Below are 24,248 nucleotides of genomic sequence, written 5' to 3' on the forward strand. Positions count from 1 at the left end.
AACCTTATCCCCTTCAAAATACTCTCCATTACAACTAATACATTTGTCCCACCGGTGTTTCCACTGTTCGAAACATTTTTTGTAGTCATCTTTAGAAATGGCTGACAGCTCCTTCTTCGTTTTTTTCTTGACCTCTTCAATGTTGTCAAATCGGTGACCTTTCATGCCCTTTTTCATGCGTGGAAATAAGAAAAAGTCGCACGGAGCCAGGTCAGGCGAGTAAGGTACGTGGGGCAGCGGAACCATGCCATTTTTAGCCAAAAACTGTGTAACAGAGATGGCTGTGTGTGCAGGTGCATTGTCGTGGTGGAAGAACCAGTCTCCTGTTTGCCACAAATCGGGTCTTTTTTGGCGAACACTATTGCGCAATCTTTTCAAAACTTCCAAATACAAGGTTTGATTGACGGTCTGACCTGGGGGGACAAACTCTGAGTGGACTACGCCTTTGGCATCAAAAAAGCAAATCAGCATTGTTTTGATGTTTGACTTGACTTGACGACATTTTTTTGGTCGGGGTGAAGATGACGTCTTCCATTGGCTCGACTGTTGCTTTGTTTCTGGGTCATAACCATAGCACCATGACTCATCACCAGTAATGACCTTTGACAGAAAGTCTGGATCAGTTTCAAACTGTTGTTTCAAAGCACGACATGTTTCAACTCGATGTTCTTTTTGATTGTCAGTCAGAACTCGAGGAACAAACTTGGCAGCAACCCTTTTCATCCCCAAATCTTCCGTTAAAATTCGCTGAACCGAGCTCCAAGATAACCCACTATTCTCTGACAGTTGATCAATTGTCTGTCGACGGTCTGTGAACACCAGCTCTCGAATTTTTTCAACATTTTCGTCGATTCGGGCAGTTGATGGACGTCCAGAACGAGGTTTGTCATCAATCGACATGTCGCCATTTTTAAACCGAGTAAACCACTCGTATACTTGAGTTTTTCCCAAAGCGTCATCTTTGTAAGCTGTTTTCAACATTAAAACACTTTCTGCAGCATTTTTGCCGAGTAGAAAACAAAATTTCAGAGCTGCACGTTGTTCACTTAAACTTGCCATCATAAAAAACGAAAAAAGAACAAAACAGCGCTGGTAAAAACAATCACTGCAGATGAACAGAACAAGCCAGGCAGACAACACAGGCAGGACTGAACTGGCAAGGAATTGCGCTATACATGTCTAGCGGCAGAAATGCGTACTACATAAGCTCCATGCGCGGCAACGCAATTCCGGTTATTTTTGGGTACCCCCTCGTATTATACTTGAACGAGAGATTTATTTTGAACCGCTATACAATACTTAACCGCATTGAACTCAAAAAGAGGTAAAAACCCTTAGCTTTAAACTTACTGCCTGAATCTTGTGAGAGGAAGGATTTACCTTTTAGGCCATTCAGGAGTAGATTCAACAAGCCGCGGGGAATCGAACCCTTCACCTGAGTTTATTATAATAATAAGTAATAATATTATTAATATTACAGAATAAACGTCGGCTGTTTCTAGCCCTTCCTAATCCTCCGCATCATCGTAAACACTCCCATTCCAGTAACCTAACTATTCATAAAGACTTCTACATACCATTTATATTTAAACCCTTTAAATTTAACTGCAATAAATTTCATCAAAACTTCTTCTCACACATTCTTCTCTTGTACTAAATCTAATCAAAATCACATTTTCATCCAACCCCTAAAGTTAGGCTGAGACACGCGACAAATTGATTAAACCTGTCCGGTAGGACAGTTGTATAAGGGTTGATCGTCAAAAAGTGCACGAAAAAGCGTAACGTTGAAAAACACCTAACTTTGACAATTTTTTTTCTCTTTTTCTATAAAAGATAAAATTCCCAAATTTTCTTTAAAATATAGGGCAAATCGTCCTTTATAACTGTAATTTTTTGCAACAACGTAGATTAAATAGATTTCGAGAAATAAGTGTCTGAAAATGGGCAAAAACGGCATTTTCAGAAAATGTTCTTGTTCTAGTTGTTACCTTTTTTTGTAAACAACGTAGCGCCTAAACGCGCGAACCGATTTTCATGAATTAGGTGTCATTCGATTCGGAATTTTATGTAGATGTGCCTTTTAGGAGTCACGTTGCTATATATCTTACGGGAGTGGAGTTAGCCCCATGTATGTGGGGCTCCATCCAAAATTATTATATTACAAATAACTCTGTAAATCTTAGCCCGATTTTGATAACATTTGGCAGGATGAAAGGGTTAGGGCTCCCCTACGTACCATTAAAGCGACTTTCTGCTCTTACACCTAGTAAGGGGAAGTTTTTCAATCATTTAAAATTATCGTTTCATGAACCTTTTTTCTTCAATGAAGTGTTATTTATTTCAAAAAGTGATGTAGATTTGCATTTTTATAGGTTTCGACAATGTGTATCTTTATTAGGAGGAGTTTGCCCCATGTAGGAACACAAAACTTTTTGGCGTTTAATCAACCCTTATACTTAACTTTTAAAACTGTATGTTTTTGTTAAGGAGTTAACTATTTATTTATTTATTTTATACTACATTAAAGCCTGAGGCTTATTGTAGGGAGTTGGGTAAAGTATTTACATAAGTATTTACAAAATTGAAGAACATAAAACAAAACAAAAAATGAAATTACATAAAAAAGAAACAGAAAGTAACATCTTTATCAGTATAATAACTTAGATAAAATAAAACAAATACTTAGTAATAATAATAATAATAATAATATTACAAGAAAATAATCTAAATGAACCAGCACAGGATACTAAATGAATACATTTTTTTTTTTTTTTTTTTTTAATCAGTTAAATTTGTAACTTTAATTTCCTTAAGTTAAGGCTGCTATGAATACAGAAGTAAATATCATTGAGTTGTTCAATAGAAACAATATCCAGTATGGTGATCACATTACTACAGTCTTCCACATTCTTTATATATTTACTTAAATATTTAGTTCTAGCTGTAGAATATAAAGGACAGTTTACCAGAAAGTGAACAACATCCTCTCTATGTCCAAGTGAGCAACAACGGCATTGTTCTTTGTCGAAAATAAACTTTTCACCTTTAATGTATAGTCTGGTATGGTGCTTGGAGGCTAAACGTAACTGACAGACAGCTCTAATTTTGTTAATATGAGTGTTAAATAATATATATGAGTCATCAAAATTGAAATAACACAAACTTCTATAATAACTCCTTAACAAAAACTTACAGTTTAAAATGTTAAGTATAAGGGTTGATTAAACGCCAAAAGGTACACAAATCAGCGAGTACCCAACATTTCATTAATATTTAAGTAATTCTACTGCATTAATTTTCATTAATAAGTTATTTTTTAGAATTTATTAGATATCACAGACCCTTAGGCTGGCCATTTTCGTCTACAAAATTTATGTTCAAGTAGCACTGTAGATTGACTGTAATATCTAGTTATTTATAATAATCAAACTATTAATTACAGGTTAAAAAGAAAAACGTTATAAAAAATAAAATAAAAATATGAGGCTAAAAAATTCAAAACCTTGTTTAAAAAAATGCTTACACCAACTTACATCAATGATTTTGTTTATTTTATTTATTTATTTTTATTTCTTAAATAAAAATCGTCGGTTTAAGTTCATTCTTCGATTAAAGTAATTGTTATTGTATGAAGTAGTCAAACGTTTATAATAATAGGTAATAATTATCTGGCTTTATCGCAAATAATATAGTTTTCTTCAATTACATTCTCCATCTAGGTGTTCTTCCCACAATGTTGTATATATGTAATATAAAGTAAATAAGATATGCATATATTTAGGACAGCTAATTATTCCAGTATTTTACTATAAGTAAAATTAGGGGGACTAAATTAAATTACAATAGAGAAATGAATAATTATTGTTTAATAATCTACTTGTTATTAACTGTGTGTTAATTGTGCTCACGAATATTTCGGTAAGACGAATTCAAGACAGTAGCCTACTCTAACTTTATCTTTACTTTAACATGCATGTACGTATATATGATTTATCATAATTATAACAAAAAAATAATATAAATGAAGTGGCCAGCATAAGGGTCTGTGATATCTAATAAATTCTAAAAAATAACTTATTAATGAAAATTAATGCAGTAGAATTACTTAAATATTAATGAAATGTTGGGTACTCGCTGATTTGTGTACCTTTTGGCGTTTAATCAACCCTTATACTTAACATTTTAAACTGTAAGTTTTTGTTAAGGAGATTTTTGTACCTTTTGGATAGATTTTCCTTTTTGTCTATTTTACAAAGTTACATATCTGCTTTACAGATTTTTTTAAAATTTGTAATAAGCAATTCTATCATTATAACCTGATAAGGTGTTAACTACCACTGGAGAGATCTTTTTAAAAAATGATTGTAGTTGCGGCTCCCAAACCATCCTCAATAACAATTTTTTTGAGAAAGCGTTTTGAATAACATAGGAAGGTATTTGTACGTAAATAGCAAAATTAAACTGCGATTTCAGTACTTCCTTTTAAGAGGAGTAAGAAAAATAAACTAGGATTGCAGTACTCCCTAAAAGGCAAAGAGGCAAAGATTTTTTAATCGAACAATTCATTGATTTAAATCGGTTCACTCATTGATAATTTAAACGATTGCAGTACTTCCTCTTAGTAGGAGCAAGAGAATCAGCAACGTAGAGGAGCTTCAACCACTTATTCGAGCTGAATTTTATCAAAATCGGACTAAGCGTTATAGAAATATTGGTAATAATAGTTTTAGATAGGGCATAATTTGGGTGGGGCAAACTCCCCTCCTTGTGAGGCACGGTGCCGAGACTTTTAAAGTGCAAATCTGTATAAAATTTCGATTCGAATGACACTTCATTCATAAAAATCGGTTCACGTGTCGATAATTTGAAACGATTGCTATACTTCCCCTTAACAAGTGTAAGAGCTGATCGCCGCTTTAATGTTACGTAGGGGAGCCCTAACCCTATCATCCTACCAAATTTTATCAAAATCGGGCCAAGATTTACAGAGTAATTAGTAATAATAATTTTGGAGGGGGCCTTACATAAAGGGGGCTAACTCCTCTCCCATTCGATGTACAGCGTCGGGACCCCCAAAAGGCACATCTACATAAAATATTGAATCGAATGACATCTCATTCATGAAAATCGGTTCACGCGTTTAGGCGCTACGTTGTTTACAAAAAAGGTAACAACAAGAACAACAACAACAAGAAGAACAAGAACAAGAACATTTTTTGAAAAAGCCGTTTTTGCTCATTTTCGGCAACTTTTTTCTCGAAACCTATTAGATCTGGGTGGTTGCAAAAAAATTACAGTTATAAAGGAGGGTTTGGAGTAAGATTTAAAGAAAATTTGGGAATTTCATCTTTTATAGAAAAAGAGAAAAAAATTGTCAAAGTTGGGTGTTTTTCAACGTTACGCTTTTTCGTGCAGTTTTTGATGGTCAACCCTTATACAACTGTCCTACCGGACAGTTTTAATTATTATAACTAGAACTGATAACTTTGTCAATATCTTTACTTAACAAATTGTTACTGTACGCAAATACCATATTATTAAATTCACTTTCAATTAACTTGACATCTTGAGCCATCCAAACATCAGATCTGCCAATAGAGGTTAAACAGTAAGGAGTTAACTATTGGTGATCATCAGTCGTGCTTACACGTCACTGAACCTCACTCATCAGTTTCCTAAATTGTATAAAAAAAAATGATGTTTTAGGTCCGTCAGGAGAAATCTACTTTCTTCAAAAGGATTCTCCGGACAGTGGTAACGTATGTACACAAATGTTGGGCATCCCAAATGAGAGGGTAAGAGAATGGATGATAGCGAAAGTTGTTCAGTAATAAGTATAATCTTTCTGCAGATCTTGCAAGGGTTAGGTTGACATCTATTTATAGAATAAATGGAGGTGGGTGGCTTAACCAAGCTTAAGCTCTCAGTTTACCTTTAATGTTCTACAGGGATTATTAATGAACAAAACCAAGATTTTATTGTCGATATTTGAAATAGGCTAAATGTGTAGATGCTTAAAGCTACACATTTTTGTGATACAACAATGAAACATTTAGCTTTTTACTGAGAAATAATCTTCACTAATAAACCCCAGAAAAAGAATCAATAAAATGAATCAATGAATGAATGAATCAATTCCTAAAAATAATCAATTCTCCTTAAACGTATCAAACTAAGTGTAAAGTGTTTACTGAATTATGGACAGTTTCATATTTTGCGTTGTTTAACAATATTTGGAATACTGACTAACACAAAAGAATGCTCTGATTTGTTATAATAATTATGATGAGAAATTATACCATAACAAAAGAAGACCTTGACAGTATTGAAATAAAGTCTTTCCGTCTACAACATACTCATAAAATGTTGTGTAGACGTCTCTTTATATAAAATAACAAACCTGGGAACGCAGTACTGTGCTATAAAAGCAGAAAACGTTACTTAATTATTTTTATTCTACATTTTCTAAGAAACAATGTATTTGTTTTCTTTCATTTTAACGTTGTTCTGTATCTTTGTCACTATTTATTCTGGAGTAAGTACATTTTATTTTAATATGCCCTTGTAGACTCTATTTTACTGAATAAAATCTTAAAATAGTAATTTTTTCAAATATTTTAAAGATGAATCTAAATTTAATTAATCGCTTCATGTGCTGCTAATTCTTTCTCGCAGAGTTTTCATTTGCTTATCTTTTATTTGTTTAACTTTTCACATGCTATACGACCTCAACCATGAGCTTCCGGACATTTTAAGTCCGAAATTCGAAGTTGAACTTAATGCTGTTTACTAGCAATTTTCAGCTTTGGCTATCATCAATACCAAAAATTATTCTGCTAATTTTTTATCCCCCTCTATTTTAAATCCATCCGTTAGAGGTAAATTACCTGAGTATGATATATTTACAGATTTGACCAACTTTGACTGAAATTGGGCATTTTGCTTTATGGTGTGAATAACTTCGTACTGCGAGTTAGGTAAAACTAAAAACTTATGTAAAACTTGCCATCGGCAGTGTAAGAATATGTTCTACCCTTACAATATAATGCAGCTTCCCCTATTAGCCAAGACTTAATAGCATGGCTCAATCCTATCATAGAGCCCCCAGACGAGCTGTGGTGCCATCAAGAAGGCTGTAGGCGAAGGATTTGAAAACGAAAAGACATTCCAGCAGATCTAACGCTCTAAAAATAAAAAAAAATCCTCGTCTAAACTTTTTTTGCTCTATTAGTTTCCACTATACTATATTAACATCATTCATTTAGATCGGTATTGTATGATATATGACTAATTTTCTATATTGTGTTTCTTCAGTTGACCTAATCTTAACGTAGTTTATATCTATTTGTACCGAGTCTTTCCTTATCCATTTCTGTTCATCTCTTCACTCCCTTTCACTGGCGATGTCTGTTTATAGGCCGGAGTGTACTCGTAGTTTAACAAGTATGTTCATTATTTATTTAGTACAAAAAGGGCAGAGAAAAGGTATTAAACACTTGTGAATAAAAATTTCTTAAGTTTACATAAAGTAATTTTATTGTAACATCCAAAAAACAGATTCAATTTACCAATACTCATTTTGTTTTCTTTAGAAATGAAAATTTTATGGCCAAAAGATAAAAGATAATCTGTTCATTGAACAACTTAGGAAAGTGATTATTGGAAGTACATTAACCCGAACAATTGTTAATCACGCTGCCTTCATGCTACGTTTTTCTGCACAACCTTTCTTAATTAGCACATTCAAATAAAAGAAATAAAATTAATTATCTATAATTACAGTTAGTGAACAAAAATATAACAAAAGAAGTACTGGAAGAGATAGAGATGATGGTGTTGGAAGAATGCAGAATTAAGTTTAACATTGCTGAAAGTAAATAATTAAGTCAAATGAAGGTGGAGTATTAGGGATTCATAATGTATACTAATTTTACTCATTTCAGAGGTAATTGATGACTACTTCAATGAAAGTGTACCGTTGCCTGTTAATGAAGATTTTAAAGTAAGATGGTACAGCCAGCCATGATTTACTTTATTCATGGATTTAAAAATTTATGCTAATTTTTATTACTTTACTTACATTTATTTTTAATGAAATTTAATTTTGACATATTGCGATTTGATAATAAATAATAATTTAACATTGGTTTGTTTGTTGTATTTATTGTAGTGTATGTTACAATGCCAGGATGAACGTTTGGGTTACGTAAGTAGAGATGATTAGTTTTTTATGCACCAATGATTACCTAATTAACGGAAAGAGTACAATGTCGTCCTAATATCATCTAGAAATATTTTTTGCTAATATTTCACTAACCTGAATCAAGTATGAACATTTTTTTTTTAAAATTAGGCGCTGACGGGTAAACTTGAGTCTCCAGATCACATGAGAGGAGCAGTGATTTTGGGATGCCTCGGACTTTTCTGCAAGCAATGGCTATCGCGTTGAGTGATTGAATGCACTCTGCAGAATACAACGTACTAACAAAACATCTAATGAAACAAGCGGTAATGCCGTTTATGGTTTCTTACACATATACTTCGGGTGCTTTCGGGTAAACTTTCCGTTGGATTCGGGTAAACCATCAGTGTAACCTGCAAGTGAAGAAGAGAACTTGTTAAAGCGTGGCCCAGTTGCTTAGCACTTCTGTCGCGATGAAAACATCGGGGCTTCGAAGTCTTGAGCGCATCACTATTCTGGAAAACTCTCTGGTTATTTAAAGAAGCGCGCCCGAGATGTAATGATGTAATAATCTTCGGATAAAGATGGGATCACAGTTCATTAGGACTCTCGAATTGCTAGATAAAACCAGAAAGCTGTATGCGTTGATTGAAACATGTTCCCAATATTTTTATATTCGTTAACCAAAGCTTTAACCAAAAATGTCCGTAAAAGGTGTCCTTCCCCGAATTCTGGGAGCACTCTGAGACAGCTCAAACACCATTATCTCCAATACGTTGCAGTACTTGCGTTTATTTGCTACATTATCCAACTGCCAAGAGCACTTATCTCTCCTTTTCATCGCGATAATGATAAGACTAGACGGTTAATGCAGAAGGAATGAGGCATCCCAAAATCCCTTCTTCTTACCACACAACCGCACGTGACGTTAAGTTCACGCTGTTCAACGTTTAAAATGTAATTCATGCATTTCATGGCACCAAAATATAATTTTTATAAGAATTTTTGCTTTGTGTTTGCTCGTTTACTTAACTCTGCAAAAGATGGAATTAATTTCAGATAAATAATCAAATTATTAACTGGGATCTCATAAGAGTGGTTCAAAATATATATTATAAAGATTATGATAATTCCAAAAAATATCTGGAAGTTGTAGACAACTGTGAGCAAAAAGGTGAGTTCTCAATTGTTGTAAAGATTGAACAATATTATATGCATGCAGATAGATGATGTAATATGAAAAACTTGCAAATATTTTCGATGTCTAATAATAGTTAAATCTCATTTTCCTCATTAGAAGGTAATTCTTTGTTGTTCTCCTACATTTAATAACAATATATTGGCAAAGATTCTAAGAATGTATGTTCAAGAGGGTTGCTATCCACTCTTCAGTTAACTCAAAACGTTTTACATAAAAATATTCTTTACATTTGAGAATACGTGACTGTCAGAGGAATCCAAATCTGGTGAATAGAAGATGGTCCAATAATTCGTACTCCGAATTAATCAATTTCTCTTTGCTAAAGCAATGCTTATCTTTAATGGCTTTGTGCTAGTAATCATTATTATTATTATTATTATTTTCATTCTTTTTTAATACAAGGCATCTTAATGTATTTTTTTTATACAGTTGGCCGTTTGCCCAGAAAACTTGCCCAGAAATCGGCAATGTTTTGTATTATAATGGTTTATTTTATTTATTATGTAAAATATTATCTTTTCCCTAACTTGCGAAAAGATTAACAAGAGGCCTGTTACACTTATATTTGATTGTTTTAGGAGTTGTTGAAACCGAAAATAGCTGTGACATAAATTTTCAGATTACAGAATGTTTTAGAAAGCAGTACATTGAGGTAATGCTCTAATTTATTATCCGGTTAATTTTCTGCCATACATAGAATGTTGTTTGATAATATTTATTACTGTCTTGTCACAAGTAATTTTGAGATTCAATGTAACATATTTTACAGCAAGGATTGCAGTGGTAAAGATGAGATGTGACTTACACGAATCAAATCACGCAAGGAGGTTCTTCACGGAATCAACTATTTAAAATCAAAAATAAATCAAAACGCTGACTAGTTTATAATTTTTTTGTGATTATAAATAATGCTTATTATTTTCCGCCAACAGTTAATAAGAGGTTGAACTTCATTTATCGTTTTAAATATATGAATATATGACAAATATACATAAATTATTAATTTATGTAATTAATATATTATTAATTTAAATACACCTTTCTATAAACATTTTCTTAACATAATTTAAACTCAAAGTTATTTGTTTTCTTTATAAATAGAATGAGAAATAACTGCTTCCCGAAGATTCTCAAATAAAAATATTGGTTTCTTAAATAAGATTAAATTTAGCTGAACAAAACATTTTTTTAATACAACAACCACTAATATTTTGCAGAATCAGCATAATTGCTATTTATTTTCTGAGCACAATCCAACGTCATTTTTGCGGACGATTTTTCTTTGCCAGTCATTTCGTCACAAAACTGTACCATCTAGAGCAGTGTTTCCAAACCTATGCGCAGCCCACAACTGTGCCGCGGCTACGGTAGAAGTGTGCCGTGGCAAAAAATTATAAAATTATAATGGTGTTGCATTAAAATTAATTATAAGTTAAAATAGAATAACCTCATATTACTATAATGAAATAAAACATAAAATATGCGAGTATGTATGCACTGACTTCGAGTATGCAGGGCAACGAATCAAACATACTCTCTGTTATACTGACAAACTATGCGCATTTCGTCAGAAACTTCGAAAGTGGTCACATGAAATAGAAGCAACTAATTCAGTAGCTATGTTTCGTCGTGCTGTTGAAGTTGATCTTGGTGCAGTTGTGTTACATGACATAGTTATTGAACATTTATCACAGTTGGATGAGAAGTTGCAACCAAGTCTAACTCTTTTTGACAAAGATTGGATCAGAAACCCATTTCATATCCAAGTTGATATGTCTGGCCTACAATTAATGGAAAAGGAACAGCTTATTGACGTTGCAGCTGACAGTAGACTGCGATTGGAGTTTCTGGAAATGGATTTAGTAGAGTTCTGGATTATGGTTGAAAAAGAATACGTTATTGACGTTAATGCTCAAATTGATACATTTTCACGGTCCTTGCAAAGCCAGCCGGTCGCATTAACACACTGTTAGTCACTTGACTAGTAACTGTTGACTAAATTAGTAAAATATGTCATAGCTTTCGTTCTTCTTTATTGACTGTTTAGTTTTTGTAACTTTAATCTCATTTAGAGGTGCTTTTAATCACTTTCTTTGTAGTTACAGATTTACAATTTTACATGAATTACAGCCACTTCTTGACATCAATAATGGCATTAAAATAAAGTATTTCTTTGTCATAAGATTCATTGTTACTGTAATCATGTAGTTAATTGTATTGACAGAGAACAGGTATAGACGGGTGAATGTTTGGGTTTGTTATTAATGTTACAGCCTGCCACGAAAACTTGTATTTTTGTAGGATTGTAATAGTGTTGTTATTACAGCACTAGTTGAGCATAATACGTCATTTTAAAATGAAATGGGAGCAGTTCAGTTCCAGTGTGCCGTTTACTGTTTGGTATCTGACTAATGTGCCATGATCAGAAAAAGGTAGGGAAGCACTGATCTAGAGTAACACTCTACCACCTTTAAACTTTTGTTCTCTCCAGAAAAACGGAACCCTATCTTATGGTGACAAAGAATTTGATCACCATTTAACAGTTCCATAATTCTACCCAACAATTTAAAAATCCATAATTTAACTAAAAATACTTTCTTGTTTTATATTTCAGAAAATAAAATAATTCCTTAAAATAAATTTACCCATGTAATACATATAAGTATGCGGAGCTTGCCTTGCACCCAAGAAGAATACTAATTTGACATTGCAACTTCTTTTTAAAATTCATTTTCTCACGTATTATTTATTATCTCTTATATCATACTAACAATCTGCAGAGTATATAAAACAAAAATAATGTATTATCTGAAATATTGGCTACTACAACTTGGGAAATCCATCGATGAAATGCTCATTATTTATGAGTCTGTTTTGACACATATAATTTTTATTCGACTTACGTAACATGTTGTTTTTTTCTTATAAATTAAGAAACCATAGCTTCGGTCCATCCATTTCATGTGTTTGCGTCAGAGAGTACTTTTTGCATAAATTAATTCATCGGGCTTTAGTGCTACTAACATGCCTTGAATTTATTATTGTTCGATCATCACGAAAATAGAGCAGAAAATTATCTATTTAGCTTCAGCGTTATATCATTGGTTATATTCGATCTTATTTCTTTTAATTTAACAAAACAAAAGCAATACTTCATGGATAAGAAGCAAAATTATTGGCTTCGAGTATTACTCGTATATTTACATTGTATGCAAATCAACTATTATTACTTATATTTCGAGAAAAATATTGAGTTAATCCAGATTTGTTTTTTATTTACCGTACACTCTCTGGTAAGAGGTGAACCCATAAACCCTACTGGAAGCGCTCAAGGGTGTACGCAATCTAATTACCAAGTTAGGAGAGAATCTAAAAAATCGTTGAAAGAGATTACTTCCCAGTGAGGGTATTTATCTGTTTATTTACTGTCAAGTCCTCAAACGAAATGTGAGGTTAGAAAGCTTTCTGTTATTATTGTTAGTGCGCAACACATGGGTTGCTATTTTAGAATAAGTATCGAAAATATGGATTCTGTTTTGGAATGATTATCATGTGATTGGTGTTAAGAACATTATTAGTATTCAGTTTTGTAGTATATTTTGTATCTAGTTTTGGGTTTTGGATCCGGAGAAGCAGACAAATGTGGTAAATGTCGTATTTATTCTTAATTTGTTGGCATTTATATTCATATAAGTACAAAATATTTATTGTTTATAGAAACGAGTTGCGAGTTCTTAGTTGTATGGTTGAATAAATTCCGTTTCACAGAATCCTGTTGTTTTGATCTGGATCCAATACAATTATTAGTTTTTAAATATTTTCTTTTGCATAGTAAAATTAAAGGAATTAATAAATACTCTTTCATTAAGTATTTTTTTTATAGAAATCATTATTTAATGACGAGTTAATTTGGCGGATTTCAATACGTGTATTGAATGTGCCAACATAAACGGCTGTAAGAGAGTTATTACTTTCAAAAAAGGGGATTAATTTATTCATCGATAATTGAAATATGATTCTTCAAAGGAATAAATTACAATAATATCTTGAGTTTAAAATTTCAACAAAGATTTAGAATAAAAATCTTTCAAAGTTTCTACTTATTATTGTAATAAGTACAAATTAAAAAATTATTATTAATAAAGACTGATTATTCGGTATAAAACGTTTCTTTTTTCCATTGAATTGCTTAAATTTGTTTTTTTCTCCACATGTTCTGTCTTACTAAGTTAGAGGAATTAAAAGCACTGACGTACAATAGAAAAATAATACATATATGTACTTCATTTAAACCCCTATTGCTCATTTAAAATAATAAAAAAGGCATGTCAATGTACAGGTTTGAGGCGCATTGCATGAGGAACATGAGGCAATACATTTGCTTGCGCATATTTATGTATGTAGTAATATACCTGTATAATAGTAGAAGATAATGAATTACTGTTTATCTGCTCCTCCTAGCAAGGATATATTAACAGTAACCTAGAACTGAAGGTGTTAGCTCATTGGTTAAGGCAATGGAATCCCACTTGGAGTTCCTAGGTTTGAATCCAGTTTCCATCCCTTAGATTTTTCTCTACCTACCAGTTTCTTGAAGCTCCCTATTCTGTGATGAACAAAGTAGCCGTCAATGCTTTGAAAAATGCTCCTTAAGCCAATGATTTTGGCGCAACTTTGATTAAGAAATTAAAAAAAAATACCTAGATTCAATCAACTCAAAAATAAATTTATCTTTCAAGATATACTAAAAACTTGTGCAGAATGGCTGTTTCAATCTTTGAAAAGATGAGGCAGTACTAAAATTTGGATTGATCAAAAATGAAATAAATTAGCATTAATCACAAGTAGATCCTTTAAAACTTTACATTCTATAAATAAAGAATTTTTATAAAAAAATGAAAACTAAAATAGATTTCTTACATAATGTTGGTTGGGTCGTGCAGAAATTACTGAAGTATCCTCACTAACCTGTAATCACCATTAGTAATTATTTTTTTAAAAAAAGAAGAAGGTTAAGTACAGGTATTCCTGTGAAGTATTCTTCACTAGAGATGCTATTGATGAAACAGGAAAAATACTGCAGGTGTAACTCTAGCGTGCTAACTATCGTGAAAATTAATTAATTATCCATCCAGATAGTAAAAAGTCCTTGAAATGGAAAGGTTTATAAAGGCTTGTAGTATAGTCATTATAATTTAGTTATTATTTAGTTAGCACATTCGGCCATTCTTTATGTCATTGCTAAACATGAAATACTTGTGTATAATTGTTAGTTGCTTACTACACTATGTGTATACTGCTGTAAGTGTAACTTGACGGTAATAGAATCTGTTGTGCATATCATATAGTTACTGAACTTAATTTCTGTGATTCAGGCGAGCTTTTTATTTATTTATTTATTTTTTTTTTTTACGAAATATTTAACTGTCATCGTCCATTGGCGTCCTGAAATCATGCCAAAAAATCCTGCAATTTCTTCAAATTACGTTTGGCTAAACGGTCGTATTCAAAAATCATTGCCATATTTGATTGTATCACCTCCTCTTTGTTTGACTAGATTCCAACATACTAGTTGGGTTGGACAACTAGGTTCAATCACCAACAGTTTCATGACAGGCAAAACTAAACAAAAACATTTACAATATTTTATTGATTTTAAAGAATACAACTTTATAGCAAGTATTGCATTATTGACACGTCAATAAATTACATTAATACGACTTTACAAAATTGTATTATTATTATTAATTAAATAATTAATAATAAATAAATTAATTAATTAATTAAAATATTAAAAACTGACAGTGACAATTATTTACTCTTAGTAACAACACTAATTTACAGCCGGTTCGCATTTATAATCACAATTGTAAACAGAAAACAGAATATCAAATGTAAATACAAAACATTAAATGAAACAATTGAATCATAACCAAATAAAATAAACTTACTAAAGATGGCTAAAGATGTTAATTTGAAATACATAATATAAACCACGAACAATTTTCATTAAAATTACAATTACAGATATTTTCATAGGGATGGATAAACCAATTAAACTGACCGGTAGAGAAGTAAAAGGCGATTGGAAGATTTATTCCAGAACGATAATGTAGACACAATCCGGGGTTAGTGTCGGACAGAATGTGTCAGAACTGTATGCTTTTGTAGATTAATATGACAAATGTCATTCAGTTCAGTGTTGATGCCCTCGAAAGTTAAGAACTGTACAATTCTCTACTCGTATAGATTTAGGTCTGCAATAGAGTACAGTACAGTGTAGAATAGTTTATTGTCGGTAGTGCAATGTAGGCATGCATATTCCAGAAGAATTGTGCAATAATATATTCTGAACGGTCTATTCATTCCGGGCGCAATTAAATGAACTTTATATACCATCTCTTCGATCTTAGATGACACAATCAGTTATTAAAAAGATTATTCGTACTCTATAATGATTACAGTTACTGACTTAATCAACCAAAAGAAGTCCAACATTATTCATTGTGTTCTAATCATTAATAATATAAATGATAATTAGTTCTTTTTGTGCCAATTATTTTAATTTTGTATTATAAGGTGATAAACATTTTTTATATTTATTGACTGAAGCGAAGTATTGAATAGTAAAATTGGCAGATCAATACATTATACTCTATCGTTTGTTGTTGTTGTTGTTGTTGTATGTAGCGCTACAGCCCAGGGTGGGCCTTGGCTTCCTTAATAATGCCTTTCCATACATCTCTATCCATGGCCTTTTCTTTCCACCTGCGGACGGAAAGTGTTCTTAGGTCATCCTCAACATCTTGAAGCCATCTTCTTCGTGGGCGCCCTTTTCTTCTCGTGCCATATACGTCCCCGTACAACATTTGCTTGGGCATTCTATCGTCCTACATCCTCTCCACATGGCCCAGCAACTCAATACGTCGGATTTTGATAAATTGAACGACACTGACATCCTGGTATAGCTCGCACAGCTCACTATTTTTACGAATTCTCCAGTTGCCTGACTCACTGTCTAACACAGGTCCGTATATTCTTCTTAGCATTTTCCGTTCAAATATCCTGAGGCTGTTTTCCATTGCAGCAGTAAGGGTCCACGTCTCTGCTCTATCGTTTAGTGCGAGATATTCTTCGTCCTTTCCGAAAGTTTGATATTGCGGTATATAAAAAGTGCTCAGCATTACTGAATTTATGTATTTGCAGTGGAGACTTAATAATTTAAGTGAGAATTTTGATTAGTCCCTTAATTGTGTGTGTTTTTATCCAGTTTCTAACATTACAGTTAGTTGAGGGTGTTTTGTGGAAGAGAGATTTAAAAAAAATTAGTTCCACTTTTCTATTATATCTGGATCCTTAAGTGCGTAAATCTTGGACAATATAAAAACGTATTTTCCAAAATTGATTGGTACAATTTAATTTTTGCGACCCATTGGTCCAATTTAGAGGTAGATAATATGTACTCAGATAATAATCATCTGGGGAAATACTAAAGACCTAAATGCACACACTGGTAATTTTAATGCACTTTTGTGTTGTACATGTAAAGAAAAGACTGCGACAATAAAATCAAAAGAATTAGTGACTTTTTTTAAAAAAACAGTAAATTACAGTGCAACAGTTTGAATTTCTGCGGAATTCCAATCAGAAGTCCTATTAGAAGTCATTACAACCATTAGTTTTCTCAAAGAATATAGAATGATCTTTATTTTCGCAACTAATTGCGCCATTAGTTTTATTCCCTTTCTATTCGAAAGTATCAATCAAATTTATTAATGTTATTGGCCAAATAATATTTAGGTTTGCTTACGAAAGAATTTATCAAACGGCCGACAATTTTACTTGCCAATACTTAAGTTAATAATTAGAAAAGGTAGGCACAAAGCTGACATTTCAGATCAATGGCACTCGAAGCTTTTTTCAGTACACTGTCAGCCTTCGGACAGTGTTTTTTCTGACAACTGACCACCATCACCAAATAGTGTGCTGTAAGAAGCTCAATAGAGAAATATTATTATTTTTCTTATTATTGGTATTATTTATTTTTTATTCTCGGCGGCCCACACATGGCGAATGGACTGGTTACCTCTGCGTTACACTCATTTCTTGTGATTAGGCACGACAGCATACAGCATACCGGTTATAGAGCATTCTTTTAGATTTAAGTTAAAAGTTTAAGGTTAATACACTATTTTTAAAGCAGTTACCATGTCAACAATTTTAATGATTTAATTATGTAATCAAAAGTGATGTACAATGTTGATTAATCAGCATAAGCCCTGAACATGACATAATACTTACGTAAAAAAATAAATGGACCGTTTATTTTGAAAGTGGTGTAAGTCCATTTTCTGTTATTTCGAGAAAATTAAAGGTTAACATATCTGTTAATTATAAAATTTAGACAAATTATATGAAGTCTAGGAATGTTTCTACTGATTTACCAATATGTAATTTGGTTATATAAATTAGTTTTAGGCATATTTTACTAAACCGATGTATACTTGCGGGCTGAAAATGGACTTACACCACTTTCAAAATTAGACAATTGTAAAAATCGTTTAATTTCAATTTTGAAAAATCAAATAACATATATTTTCAAATAATAATATACTATAATAATATTTCATGTAAATAAATAATAATATACTTCATATTAATCCAATTTTGTTTACAAATAATAATGACACGACATAAAATAGAAGTAGGGAAGGGATTAGCTATGAGGTTAGCATACTGGACTCCCACGCGGAGGTCCCGGGTTCGAATCCAGCAGCTGACCCTTAGATTTTCTCTTCCTAGGAGCTTCTTACAGCTCACTGTCCGGTGATGGACAGTGTTGTCTGTAACGAGAGTACACTGTCCGGAGGCCGGCAGTGCACTGGAAAAAGCTCCGGGCGCTAATTTCCTCAGCTGTTGATGCGCAAAAAAATAAAATAAAATAGAAGTAATATTTTTAATTTTAGACGCTAATTACATTGTTAAAATTACAAGATATTGATAGTATTTAATATAAAACAAATGTAAAATAACAGGCTACTGATCGGCAACCATCTGCTAAGCCGCCTACCTCTGTCAATTGGACTTACACCACTTTCATAATCGATGATTTTGCAATTTCATTTACCGACCAATTTTAAATTCTACAAACCATGGGAATATTTTAAGAAATTAAACACGGACTAGTTATACATCAAAAATTAACAAAAAATTAAGCATCAATTACGTGATATCTCATTTTTTCAAAAATGGACTTACACCACTTTCAAAATAAACGGTCCAAATAAATAAATAAAAAGTACATAAATAAAAAATAATGGCAACAATCCCTCTTCCCTCTGTTTTTATAATATATTTTTTTAAGGCATTGCTCAGCCAATCATAGAAATACAGTACAATCACGAAGTTAAATTTACCCAAAATAAACTTAGTTGCTAACACATTACATAAGAAACAGAAAATCTAAGAGCCACTAGATTCAAACCCGGGTTGTGGTACAACAAATCAGTCATAAGCTGCCTGAAATCTGGAATGTTAACCGTAGATTTATTATGCGCTTTATTTAGTAGATTTATAATATTTTTTTGTTGTTCTTGGAAGGCATAATTTTTGAAAGCCTGCTCTTTCCAAATCAATTTAACGATAACTTTCTTTTTATTGTTCATTAGCAACAAAATGTCACAGAACTATCTAAAAAGGAACTCTCTGATTTAGAGGATGAAGTTATGGAGAAATGTAGAGAGAAACACAATGTTGGTGAAGGTTAGATAATCAATACTTCTCTACGTAATAGATATTTATACTTCTTGATATATCGCTGTTAATCTATTGTTCTGATTGAAACTATATACTTCATTACTTTGAATAATATACTTTGGGTTATTATTACATAAACTTAGAATCTTCAAATGTTACTAAAATTGTAAGTTTTTTTTTTAAACACCAACTACTGAGACTAACAAATTACAATCATGCAATGACTACTAAGACATTCAATTGATGGTTAAATCAAACATGGGAAGTCTTTTAATAATTCTAATGAATACAATTTTTGATTACAGAGATTTTTTCCAAATTGGAAGCAATTTCTCAACATAAGGAGGAATTACCATCTTCCAAAGATTTCAAAGTAATTACGTTTAAAATAATAATAAGAATAATAATAATAAGGGAAGGGATTAGCTATGAGGTTAGCATACTGGACTCCCACGCGGAGGTCCCGGGTTCGAATCCAGCAGCTGACCCTTAGATTTTCTCTTCCTAGGAGCTTCTTACAGCTCACTGTCCGGTGATGGACAGTGTTGTCTGTAACGAGAGAACACTGTCCGGAGGCCGGCAGTGCACTGGAAAAAGCTCCGGGCGCTAATGACCTCAGCTGTTGATGCGCCAAAAAAAAAAATAATAATAATAATAATAATACGAGATTGGCTGAAAAGTAATGCACACATGCTTGCCGAGCGCGAATGAAGAGCTTCAAAAAGCGTGCGAGGTGGCATTTTGAAGTACATTTCCCCTTATTACGTACGCGCAGTTTGAACTCGTTGCGTTCAGCCAGTGTATTTCTAGACGCCGAAGTATAGACACGTGTACTGGTGCTATGTCACTGCGAGATAAACAGCGTGCTGTTATCAACTTTCTTTTGAATATTGTGACAGGGGACGAATCATGGGTCCATCATAGAAGAGAAAAGGCAGAGCACTGAATATCGACATGCGTCTTCACCTTTGCCGAAAAAATTCAAAACACAACCGTCCGCAAAAAAAAAAAAATTCTTCTGACTGTGTTTTAGGATGCTCACCAAGTTTATGTGACCGATTTTCTGGAACCCAGGGGCAACAATAAAATTCTTCTCGGTACGAACAGACTCTAAGAAACCTCCGACGTCGAGATTGTCGTGTTAGAGGCATCTTGCAACATGATGACAACGCTCGCCCTCACACCTCGCGCGGCGAAACTGCAGAGGCTCTGGAAAAACTGAAGTTTGAACCAATTCCACACCCTCCTTATTCCCAGGATCTTGCCCTCTGCGATTTTTATTTGTTTCCTCTACTCAAGAGAGATCTCAAGGGTAATCACTACTCCTCAGACGATGAGGTGAAGGCAGCTGTCAGTTCCTGGATTCAAGAATAGTCAAAAGAATCTTCAGTGACGGAATGGAGACACTAGTTTCACGTTGGGAGAAATGTATTAGCGTTAATGGTGACCACATTGAAAAGTAAGACATAATTGTGAAGCTTAAGAATTGCACTTTAATATACTTTCTGTCCGAACTTGATAACTCTTTTCTTTCCCCCTCTCCTAGCATGAGTGCATTACTTTTCAACCAACCCTCGTAATAATAATAATAATAATAACCACAATGTTTTTTTATTGGAGTCCATCAAATTAACGATAACTCTAACAGTCATACCTGCCGGCGATGGCAGACAGCCATGAGAAGATTTTTTAAAAAAAATATATATATTTTAGTCTATATTTCCGATGAAAAAAGAAAGTCAAAACAATACCTTTTCTTTCTAGAATAGAACCACAAAAAGTCAAAAGAATGAAACGTGAAAACAGTTATAATATTGTTTTGTATAAAACATAATATTGTTTTGGTTACCATTGTTGAATTTCAAAATGAAAATTATCCGTCCAAGACCTGCATTCTCGAAAAAAATTAAAATATCAAAAATTTAACATTACAAAAATTTACATATTTTCATTATTAAGTAATATAATAATAATAATTATCTCCCGGCATTTTTCCAGTGCATGTTGGGCTGTTTTGCAGAAGAAATGGGATATGTAAGTGATTAAAGTTTTACATTTTAACAGTAATATTGAGTTATTTAAACACTCTACTAACAATATTTTTTTACAGGCCAAAGACGCCCAGCCACAATGGGAAACAATGGTTGCAGTTCACAAAATAGAATATGAAAAAGAAGAGGATGCAAATAAAGCAATTCAAGTTGTAGAAACATGCAAAAAGTCTGGTCTGTACTTTCACATATTATGAATATTAAATATAAGAAAATTCTTTTTCAATTGGAATATAATTAGTATTATTAATTTAATGTTTTCAGTTCCTGAAAAAGAGGAAGATATCTGTGAACTTGGTTATTCTATGGCAACTTGTTATCTACTTGAATCTGAAAAGGTATTGTGTTATTTTCTTTTGTTGGGACAGATAAGCTTTGATCCATATATTTCATAAGATTAAAAAATATAAATAAAAGTATGATTCCCAAATAGTATAAATAGATTTTAAAAAAGCTTGTCTTTGAACACATACATAGTTAAAATTTCTTTAAAGTATTCTTATTTAAGCTACTTGAGTATTTTTTAATGGTACTTTGTTAAAATCACTTTTTTTGCGCTCTTTTAATCTCAAAATCCAGAAAAACCCGATGGTGAACAATGCAAAAATTCTAACAATGCTAACATTTTATAAAATTTATCTAGGTGATGAAATTCCTTTAATTGGTTAGACTTAGGTCGCGAGAGAATTTTTGCTGGTCGCGGAAATATATTGTGAACTGATAAATTAATTTCTCTTATTAAGATTTCAGTAACAAGTAAATAGAAAAAAGAAGTTTTTTTGGTTTACTTCAGTAACTCGCGAACGTTCAGCATGCAGTGGGGATATGTGTTGTAGTGATCCTATCAAAGATACCATGCAAATGAAGTATAAGTTTGTGCTTATGTAACAGTATACTTTTTGATGGAGTTTGGGTTTCGCTCAATTGCAAAGGATTAGAATGGGGTAACTGGGTTGGCGTTTAGACTGATGGTAGTGCACCCATGACAGGAAAAAAAATGTTGACTTTGTAGAGTGACTTAAAGCAGAAGGTAATGTAACCCATATTACATTCACAGAGAAGCTCTTGCAGCAAAACAGATTTCAGTAGGCCTAAACTCAGTGTTTACAAAATGCGATTAAAATAATCAATTTTGTTAAAGGCCGATCTTTAAATAGTTGTATGTATTTTGTTTTCACATAAAGAATTATTTGTTTGCTAGCTCGGACTGGACCTGGTTTAAAAGGATTGAAGAAACCATATTGTATCTGAAATAGCAAGCACCAAACACTGACATAATTTAACAGCACGCAATATTGTACATATTTTGTAAAAATAAATCTAAAGTTGATTCTGTAAAGTATTGCAGTATTATAAATTGCATTGACAACCCTCTTCATATAAGCACAAAGAATATAAAATTATTTTAAATATTCTTCTTTTTTCCAATTTTATCAATCTTTTTTCTAATAGAAACAGTTGACAATAATATCGCTGATTTTATTCGTCCTATGCGTGCATGCTTTTTGTATTCCTTATATAGATATCGATGCACCAGTTTCTGATTTCTGACTCTGACTTCTAGAAAATAAGAGCAAAATTGAATCTTAAAGGACATAAAAACTGTTTTTTTAAGCGCCGAATTAGTATAGATTTTTATGAAAAGGACTGCCTTTGAGAAAGCAAACTTATTTATGCTTTAAAAATAATTTTCTAGTAAAAAAAAATAAAAATACCTAATCAAGAGTTCAAACATACAAAAAAGTTTATAACTAAACAAAAAGTGATGATTGAAAAAAATGATTTAAATTTTCAGAGTAGAATTAGGAAAGTAGATATCAGTACATATAACTACATCATGTAAAAACAATTGTTTATTACAACGTAATTTAAACAAAGCAATTAAAATACTATCCGAGCTTCCCTGGGATGATTGTTTAGATAGTTCTACAGTTAGTTTACAGATTAAACATCTTTTTGAAGAAGTGGCGACTCTGCATCAAATATTCGATTGCCCTGCCACTAGTTGAAACAATTTATTCTAAAAATTATCTAAGAAGGAAGGAAAGGTAATTTTGCCTGAACGGATGGGTCATTAATTACAAAGTTGATAAAGATCTTTGTCCTCCTTCAAAACATTTTAATTTATATCTGATCCAAAGAAAAAAACCTTGAGCTGTGTTTTTCTTTTTGTCGACCTTTCAAGATGGAAGTAATTAAAACAATTATTGTTACTGGTAAAATGATTATATAACTCGAGTATTTTCTTTTTATTACTAAGAGTTAATTTGGCTAGTGTTGTTTGGTGTGACAAATGAAAGCACAGATTGTGATTTCTTTAAAACAATTATTCCCAGAATTGAAATGAAAAAAATATTTGTCTTAAACTTTAAAATGTGTTTCTCGGCAAACTAGAAATCTTAAAGAATTTTCGTGATCCACAGAGAACTGAAACTTTTTGATATCGAAATTTTAAAAACCAAAACTTCTCTATTGTGAGCAAGAAAGACCTAGAATTTTTGTCGGTGGAAATGGGTTAGTTTGAGATGTAAATAAGTTAATTTTTCAATTTAAAAACTATTATTTCACTTAGGATACAACACCATCACTTTTTCAATGCAAATTTTTGTGAGAGTATGTTTAAAAACTTATTTTGGCAATATTTAAATAATTTCTTTATACATATCACTAGTTCTCGAGCAGCTTTAAGACTGAAGAAGGGAGTTATTAGATGTGATGAACGCTGCTGAGCTGAGGAGTTATTGTATAACTCGTCATGCCTGGGAAAATGACCTTTTCAGGCAGAGATAGATTCAATACAATTGTGATGCTGATGTTTAAGATTAATCACTTTTAGAGTCGTAATTTGTCAGACACTCAAGCGGATCTACTGGCTATGAAGTCCTACGAAGCTATTTCAAGGCAATGACAGACAAGCTGAAATTGATTAAGAATATTTTTGAACATTATGTAAATAGGAAAGAAAAGTTGTTCTGCCTGATCGGATGAGATATTAATTACAAAGTTGATAAAGATATTTTTCTCCTATAAAACAGACTGTGCTGATAAAGATGAG

At 32.3% G+C, this 24,248-nt stretch overlaps 2 protein-coding genes across 2 annotated transcripts; both read left to right on the plus strand.

The window, feature by feature from the left end:
• Nucleotides 1-6,377: 6,377 nt before the first annotated feature.
• On the plus strand, nucleotides 6,378-10,393 carry LOC141452346 (uncharacterized). The gene is made up of 7 exons (XM_074124385.1): nucleotides 6,378-6,538; nucleotides 7,786-7,876; nucleotides 7,947-8,005; nucleotides 8,174-8,209; nucleotides 9,245-9,359; nucleotides 9,965-10,038; nucleotides 10,156-10,393. The coding sequence occupies exons 1-7, from the start codon at nucleotides 6,479-6,481 to the stop codon at nucleotides 10,171-10,173; spliced, it is 453 nt and encodes a 150-aa protein (XP_073980486.1). The 5' UTR covers nucleotides 6,378-6,478; the 3' UTR covers nucleotides 10,174-10,393.
• Nucleotides 10,394-11,005: 612 nt separating this feature from the next.
• Nucleotides 11,006-22,535, plus strand: LOC141452283 (uncharacterized). The gene is made up of 9 exons (XM_074124255.1): nucleotides 11,006-11,354; nucleotides 11,595-11,617; nucleotides 12,996-13,031; nucleotides 19,055-19,148; nucleotides 19,448-19,515; nucleotides 21,141-21,176; nucleotides 21,253-21,367; nucleotides 21,458-21,531; nucleotides 22,395-22,535. The coding sequence occupies exons 1-9, from the start codon at nucleotides 11,006-11,008 to the stop codon at nucleotides 22,413-22,415; spliced, it is 816 nt and encodes a 271-aa protein (XP_073980356.1). The 3' UTR covers nucleotides 22,416-22,535.
• The last annotated feature ends 1,713 nt before the right edge of the window (nucleotides 22,536-24,248 follow it).

Source organism: Rhodnius prolixus, unplaced genomic scaffold (genome assembly GCF_049639745.1).
Source record: "Rhodnius prolixus isolate KJV_2025 unplaced genomic scaffold, Rpr scaffold_3, whole genome shotgun sequence".
In the NCBI taxonomy this organism is placed as follows: Eukaryota; Metazoa; Arthropoda; class Insecta; order Hemiptera; family Reduviidae; genus Rhodnius; species Rhodnius prolixus.

Coding starts and splice junctions, on each gene's coding strand:
- LOC141452283 (XM_074124255.1), top strand. CDS start 11,006: ATGTTTCGTCGTGCTGTTGAAGTTGATCTTGGTGCAGTTGTGTTACAT. Junction 11,618..12,995: donor ATTGTATTGACAGAGAACAG/GTATAGACGGGT, acceptor TTTTGTATCTAG/TTTTGGGTTTTGGATCCGGA. Junction 13,032..19,054: donor CGGAGAAGCAGACAAATGTG/GTAAATGTCGTA, acceptor ATTGTTCATTAG/CAACAAAATGTCACAGAACT.
- LOC141452346 (XM_074124385.1), top strand. CDS start 6,479: ATGTATTTGTTTTCTTTCATTTTAACGTTGTTCTGTATCTTTGTCACT. Junction 8,006..8,173: donor CTGTTAATGAAGATTTTAAA/GTAAGATGGTAC, acceptor TATTTATTGTAG/TGTATGTTACAATGCCAGGA. Junction 9,360..9,964: donor AGACAACTGTGAGCAAAAAG/GTGAGTTCTCAA, acceptor TGATTGTTTTAG/GAGTTGTTGAAACCGAAAAT.